The 7,813-nt window shown below is 38.1% G+C and overlaps 1 protein-coding gene across 1 annotated transcript; it reads left to right on the plus strand.

Annotated features, from left to right (window-relative positions):
* Positions 1-1,238: 1,238 nt before the first annotated feature.
* On the plus strand, positions 1,239-7,412 carry LOC120744253 (calreticulin-like). Its single transcript, XM_040048521.1, has 9 exons — positions 1,239-1,778; positions 2,400-2,501; positions 3,774-3,977; positions 4,113-4,207; positions 4,310-4,519; positions 4,867-4,980; positions 5,092-5,235; positions 5,437-5,529; positions 6,414-7,412. Exons 1-9 carry the CDS (start codon positions 1,685-1,687, stop codon positions 6,624-6,626), a joined length of 1,269 nt encoding a protein of 422 aa, XP_039904455.1. The 5' UTR covers positions 1,239-1,684; the 3' UTR covers positions 6,627-7,412.
* Positions 7,413-7,813: the final 401 nt, after the last annotated feature.

Genomic DNA, 7,813 nt, shown 5'->3' on the forward strand with positions numbered 1-7,813 from the left:
ATCAGCTAAAGGCTGCTGCAAAATGCTTTAAAGTATAAAGGACATTTAAAATGAAAATTTCAAATTATAAATGAATTGAATTGAACTTTATTAGCTCCACACTCAACTATAAAAATGCATGTGCTCCCTGTGGCAAAAACATTCACACTTTTCCTTACTCATCCCTTCTGATAACACTGACCTGGTATTATTCTGTGTCTATTATGTGATACACTGATAATGGGTCTTTCTGGTTTTTGTAGAGTCAGCCTAAAACTATAAAGGTAACCAGTGTATTATTATTTAGCTTGTCTGTTTTCAGTCTTCCCATTATTTGTTTATTATTTATTATTCATTCTTTTATGATTTCTTTTATTCCTTTCAAAATGTATGAAATTATGATCACGGAAAGGTCCCTTTAGCATTTGGTCCAGCATCTAGAAAGCATCACATTGGTTGAGTTTTTCACCATGACAGTGATCCCAAATACACTGACAATGGGTTAGGTTTAGAGTTAGGGTTACACCTGGGTAAATGCAACATTGATTTGCTTTACCACAGCCCAGACCTTATAATTACTTAAGCAGTTTTGGGTTATCTTGACAGAGAACAGGACAAAAGACAGCCAACATCCAAAGAAGATCTTTGGAATGTCCTTCAAGAAGCTTCAAGAGAACTATTCCTGAAGACTATTTCAAGAAATTACAAGAAAGAAAAGTTTTCCACAGTCATTGGTCTGTATTTTGAAATCTTCCATCCTGGCAGCAGTGTAAGGTGAGCGGTTCTCAGACGTAGATATCTCCACTTTCAGGGAGCTGCTAGGGCAAAATATGGATCACAAGTAGTTTCTCGTCATATCTTCGTTTTTCCTTTATGATACATGATCCAAGTGGTTTCGGCTCGAGACAGGTGGAAAAAACAACACTTTTTTCTTAAGTAACAGTGACTGTCCACTGTTGGGCACCATGATACCCCCCAGGGTAGCAAATCGATCACGTGACTGAAAACTATGACTATGGCAACTATTCCCGATTTTCCTAGCAAATGTGGGACAAAAGAGATGATGGGTGGCTCAAGATCACACAGTATTGTAGTTATGGGTTTAATGGGAGGCTAGACTACCCTGCAGCACTGCAGGTAAACTAAAGCTGATCGGTGGTGTAGCAAGGAAAATGTCGGCTTGTGATTTATATTACAGAAAAGCCAGCGGGAGAGTGGAATATGTAAACAAATTTAATTAACCTGAACGACACCGGCATCACCCCGTGCTTAGTGATGGGTGTAACCGGTCTCGTGCCTGCTGATCACTGCACAGGGCACACAGACGGAGGCCTTTAAAGCCTGCTTTGAACTCGCTCGTATCTTCTTCCAAAACAACTGTTAATTATTCAAAAGTCAAATATATTTTCATAACGTAACCGACGTTTTAAGCCTTTCTTCTTCCATCGGACACCCACATTTTCATTTTCATCGTCCCTGGCTAAAAACTGCAGGAAAGCAGGCGCCTCCTCCGATCTCCTTCCGATCGAACACGAGCATTCCCGAAAAATAAACCGTGGTCTGTTTCCATTGGTGAAACGCTCGTCCAATGAACCAGGGCCATCTGTGTGGGATTCAACGCTGTTAGATTTCCCAGTTTACGTTTCCTTCATCGGACTTTCAATCTCATCGTTTCACCACCTGCTACCAGACTGCAGCTAGCATCATGAAGTTTCCGGTGGTAATTACTGTAGTTTTGGCATCGTTAGCGCTAACTATCGACGCTACGGTTTACTTCAAGGAACAGTTTCTGGATGGAGGTAGAACACAGTCCATTTCATATCTGCTTGTCTTACACGAATGATTGCATTAAAAAAAAAAGTCAACGTCTTCACGGCAGTTCACATTAAATCTCTTATTTGGTAATTTAATTAAAGACAATTTAATATATGTTCCTGGAATTTTAAGGTAGCTTACTCTATAAATTTAACCCATTGGTATAGATGAGTGGCTGGCTGAAAATAATAGCGTAATACATTAGTAAAGCATACGCTCCAATGTTATTTTTAAGTTAAATGTGTATAAATGTCGTCTAGTACTGGGTTAAGGGCGCAACTATTTTCTATTTTCCTATGTTAGTCAAACCATGCAGAACCGTGCTGGAACCTTTATGGGTAAAAGCATTTGGATAAAATATTTGGAGCCCCTTAATTTTTTTTAAACAGAACAACTCTAAACCCTGTCACTGCATATAGGAGTTCATTTATATAATCCCTAAAGTTTTTCACTTTTATCATCATGTTGAGTAATTGCATTTGGAGTCCTCAGTAGGTTTGTGGAACAAGTAGTGTAATAAATGTGCACGGTGGCTTGGTGTTAATGTAACCAGAATCAGAGGAATTACAGTGAGTAACCAGTGGGGTTGAATTAATGTGTTTCAGATGGATGGAAGAGCCGTTGGGTCGAGTCGAAACATAAATCAGATTATGGACAGTGGAAACTGAGTGCTGGAAACTTTTATGGGGATGCTGAAGCTGATAAAGGTAAGAATACTATGTTGTGTTAGAAACACAACTGATACAAAATTGTGTTATTTGCATAGACCAAGAGTTGGTGTCTTATCATGCAAATGCAGCTAACACAGGTTTGCCAATGTAAATGTGAGCACAGGGTCAGACAGATTATACTCAGGACTGGAATATCCTGCAAAGAGCCTCCAGTGCTCTCATGGCCTTTGATACTCCAATTCCAAACCTATTTTAAATTTGGATACTCAAAAAAAAAAAAAAAAAGATTTGTACTATCAGTAATCATCCCATTTGGTAACCTTAGATTAGTTTTCCCATTCCAAATTTCTATTACACTGATAAAATAGTTAATATTGGACTTTAATTACAGATGGAAGAATTATAAATATTACTGATAGTCATAGAGTGCATGGATGTAAACACAGTGCTCTGACCCAATGCAAAAGTACCCTTTTTTTGTCCAGAGAATTTTCCCTGTCACTGTCTTGGCTCTTTGAAACCAGAAGTCCTGAGCAGGCTGCAAATCTGACTTAAAGTATGGGACAGTGCATATTTATATAGCGCAGCCCCATCATCAACTTTTTGGGTACTATTGGAAACCATGATTGTACAGAAGAGGATTTAGGGCCACTGGGAAAAAAATTGGGCAAGTCTTTTTTTTTCCTCTCCTTTTTTCTGAGAAAAAAAGTCTGAATTATTCTGACTTTTTTCTCAGAATTCTGAGATTAAAGTCAGAATTTTCTCAGAATTCTGGAAAAGAAGAAAAAAAAGATGTGCCCACTTTTTATTTTAGTGACCCTAATCCTCTTCCGATACAAAATAAAGACAGTTTTATTTCAGATTTTAGAATCTCTGACATTGTTGAAGTGAACCAAACATTGAACCACAAAATTCTGTTAGTGCAAAAGAAGAATAGAATTAAGAAATTTAGGGTGTCAAAAATGTGGCCCGTGGGTGAGAATCAGCTTGCCACGGGTCTGTTTGTTTGACTGGATGGGTCTTCAACATGTGAAAAATCCCTAATTATTCAATGGTTTTCATTCTAGTGCAGTTCCTACTATTCAAGATGTAGTTTCAGAATACCAGCATTAGTGCATACGATTATAGAAACAGACATATTACTTTTATTTTTCTTAAGGCATTTCAGGCTGCTCAGTGTTCATATGGATATTTTAAGAATATACTTCTTTACATGCCTTTACTGAAATTAGAAAGAGTTGTGCATTTATATTCAGTCTATATTGGTAGTAATAATAATAATAATAATCACTTTTGTGCTCATTCTAGGTATCCGGACCAGCCAGGATGCCCACTTTTATGCCCTGTCAGCCCACTTTGAGCCATTTAGCAATGAGGGAAAGCCCCTGGTCATCCAGTTCACTGTCAAGCATGAGCAGAAGATAGACTGTGGAGGTGGTTACGTCAAGCTCTTCCCCGATGAGCTTGACCAGAGTGACATGCATGGAGACTCCCAGTATTACATCATGTTTGGTGAGTCTTGGAGAGACACCGAAGCCTGAAACCAGAACATGATGTTTTTCCATCTGACTTTGAGCTGTTCGAAATGACGTCCTTCTTTTGTAATCATGGTATATAATCATATCATAATGTGGCCTGTGTACACAGGGCCTGACATTTGTGGATACAGCACAAAAAAGGTTCATGTGATAATTAACTACAAGGGTCAGAACCATCTTATCAAGAAAGACATCAAATGCAAGGTAGCTATGCACCAAGACTGTTAAATAATTTCCCTTTTTAAATTTTGTGAACCATGAATCTGTTAGAGATTTCCCATAAATTCTCTCCATGTCATCCTTCAGGATGATGAGCTGACCCACTTGTACACACTGATTGTGAATCCAGACCAGACATATGAGGTGAAGATCGACAATGAGATGGTAGAGTCTGGCTCCTTTGAGGACGACTGGGACATGCTGCCCTTAAAGAAGATCAAGGACCCCGAAGCTAAGAAGCCAAGCGACTGGGATGACAGGGCTAAGATTGACGATCCCAGTGACACAAAGCCTGAAGTAACATGACTTAAAATGATTTTAGATTACTTGCAATAAAGCTATACAGATGTTCTGAGATTAAAGTCCCAAATTTACAATAAAATCTTGAACATGGTGTTAATGACGTTGAGCATTTTCTTATTGTTCAATTTTGTTGTAATGCATAATTTTATTAGGCCATCCACTGCAGCCAGAATACACTGAATAGTGCCAATTGTGGGTTGATAATGTTGATCCAGTCTTACATTAATGTTGCCATTCCTTGTTTTTCTTGGAACAGCCAGGATGGAGCTATTTGTACTCTTGGACAAGTCCTGTTTTGATTGGCATCTCTGATTGGTAACTTCAGTGCTGCTGTCTTCCAGGACTGGGACAAGCCAGAGACGATCCCTGACCCTGATGCCAAGAAGCCTGATGACTGGGACGAGGACATGGATGGAGAGTGGGAGCCCCCCATGATCGCCAATCCAGAGTATAAAGTATGGGCTGCATTGCTTGAGGTTTACAGAAAAAGTGAAGAATTTCCATTGGAGGTCTTTTTACTAGTATAAAGGGAAGAAAATGTAACTTATTCTCTAATACCTTTGTAGGGGGAATGGAAACCCAAACAAATTGACAACCCTGACTACAAGGGAACATGGGTCCACCCTGAGATAGACAACCCAGAGTACACTCAGGATGCTACTATGTATAAATTTAACAACATTGGAGTCCTGGGCCTGGATCTGTGGCAGGTAATTATGCTACACTACTCCCCCATTAGGGTCTGTTATAAATAAAATGTTACAAAACAGTTTCTTTCATGTAAAAATGAAACTACATTGCGGTTTATTTATTTCAAGACAAATAAATTTATAATGTATCTGTATGTCACGACAAAATAATATTGCATTGTTTATTTTGTTTGTTTGTTTTGTTTGTTTTTTCATTGAAAGGTCAAATCTGGAACCATTTTTGACAACTTTCTGATTACCGACGATGTGAAAGAGGCAGAAGAATTTGGAAAGGAAACCTGGGGAAAAACCAAGGTAGGACTGTTTAGATGTAAATGGTCTAATGGGGGGTTTCAATTTAAAACCCTCTGTCAGAATACAGCCTTAAATCAGTTCTAGTCAGAATTAAGGGCAACACAATAAATAGACCATGCATATGTAGCTTTACAGAGTTGATCAGACATTTTCCAAAGAAAGAAGATAAGTTCTCAACAGCTTTCATGTAGTCTGTCATGTTTCCACAGCTCACAGCTGATCCGGATAAGTGGTTTAGGGCATGTAAACACTAGAAAGCAATAAAACTATCACATGTGAGCAGTTGTCTTGGTATTTAAACAGGGAAGATGGTACTTCTTGTAGCTTAAGCAACATTAACTATAAGGCCACTTCAACTCTTGAGCAGCTTATAGCAAATTGATTCTTTGAGCAACTTTTGAAATTCCATATTGGCAGTAAAGGTTGAGTTTCTTCACCTAATAAGTTTGTCAGTATTATACCATCTAACTTTTAATGGTTGGCACATTATTCATGATCATGATGATTGTTTTCTAGGTCCAAATGATTACTGGTTCTCATTTGGGGAAGAAATATTTTTAGTTCCATAATTTATTATGGAACAAAGAGTTTTGGTCTAGCTTGTTATTTTGATGTTTGTTTTGTGCACCTTGTTTGTTTACATTTTTGTGCTTATTTTTTTTATTGAGAACTCGTGGTTCTCAGTCAAACTTGGTGTACTTAACATAAAAAGGACCCGAACTAAAAGTTTGGCAGGTGATAAAACAAAATGATTTTAATGAAGACAAAGAATGTAGCTTTTAGGTTCAGCATTGGTTCACACTGCAGGCGACAGTTCGGTACTCCCCTATTGTGGATTCACTTTCCATTATGTTAAACATTAACATTGTTCTTCACCTGCCTAGGGACCAGAGAAGAAAATGAAGGATGAGCAGGAAGATATGGAAAGGAAACTGAGGGAGGAAGAGGAGAAGGAGAAGAACAAGGAGGACACTGAAGGTGATGATGAGGATGACAAAGAGGATGGTGAGGAGGAGGAGGGAGAGGATGATGAGAAGTCAGATGATGATGCTGGGATAGAAGAGGACAATAATGGCAAACCAAAGGACGAGTTGTAACGGTGTGAGGGGTGTGTGTGTGTGTGTGTTCCTCAGGTTCAAATGACAGACACAGAAAATGGGCTGATGCCATCTGGACTGCAGCTTTTCATATAGCAGCCTTTTATTCCGGTGGGATGTTTGAGGGATGGGATTTTTTTCTTGATTCCCATGCATTTTTTCTCTCCAAACCATCAAATAGGAGAAGGGTTTGTTTATGCTTGTGTTTGGTATATACGTGGATTTTCTGATTTAATGTGATTTCTTTCTTTCTTTTTTTTTCTTTTCTTTTTTTCCACTTTGGAAATCCCATAACTTGAGCGTCTGTGATGTCTGGTTGTGCACTTGGATCTCTATCATACCATGATGCACTGTTTGTTTTCTGAGGTGATCCTTTCGTAAATTATTCAAATATTACATTTGTTTGTGGACATGACAGTTCACAACGTTTTTGAGTTTGTTCATAAGTCCTCTGTGTGATATGCGTGCGCGTGTGTGCATTCCCAATGTTTTGATTGAGTATCTTTACTTTGTGAACACAGTTTTGAGTTAATAAATTGAAGCTTCTCAACTTTGCTGTTTTTCATTACTTTCAGTAGTTGATCTCTGTTGCCTGCCTAACTTTGGCGGTTTCTTTCACACTGAGTGATTTTAATCTGTGTATACAGCAAGAGACATGAGAAGTGCAAGCATTAAAGTATTTGTGTGTTATTTATGTGGCATGCTCATTTCAGAAGCTGGAAAACAAATTAAGTCACCCACTCCCAGTACTTTTATAAATCATTGACCAAACAAAATCTAATTTGCCATTCACCATGCATCCTTTTTTTAAAAAATAATTATTATTATTTTTTGTTTTGCATATTTGTATAGCTCATTTATTGTGAAGCACTGGGCTGCAGCTTGCTTCAGTTGATGTCGCTGATTACATTTGAACATTTTAAATGCTTCCTTCAGCGTGATCAGCTGACTGAGTTTGACAGGCGAGCTTTGAATAGACAAAAACCAAATAGTTGCATTGATAGCTCTAATCCCTGACAATCTGTACTAAAGGGACTATTTGTGAGTTAAATTTGGAGGCTCTAATTAAAAATTCTAATCTCCTTGAGGTAGCTGTGTTGTGATTTAAACTGAATTTAATTGAATTATAATCATTGTAAATATTTTTGTGCTTAGAGTTGGGTATTTCCGACAGGATGTGAAGTCAG

The sequence above is a fragment of the Simochromis diagramma genome, unplaced genomic scaffold (assembly GCF_900408965.1).
Source record: "Simochromis diagramma unplaced genomic scaffold, fSimDia1.1 OVJJ01000557.1, whole genome shotgun sequence".
NCBI classification, from domain to species: Eukaryota; Metazoa; Chordata; class Actinopteri; order Cichliformes; family Cichlidae; genus Simochromis; species Simochromis diagramma.

Coding starts and splice junctions, on each gene's coding strand:
- LOC120744253 (XM_040048521.1), top strand. CDS start 1,685: ATGAAGTTTCCGGTGGTAATTACTGTAGTTTTGGCATCGTTAGCGCTA. Junction 2,502..3,773: donor GGATGCTGAAGCTGATAAAG/GTAAGAATACTA, acceptor TGCTCATTCTAG/GTATCCGGACCAGCCAGGAT. Junction 3,978..4,112: donor CCAGTATTACATCATGTTTG/GTGAGTCTTGGA, acceptor CTGTGTACACAG/GGCCTGACATTTGTGGATAC.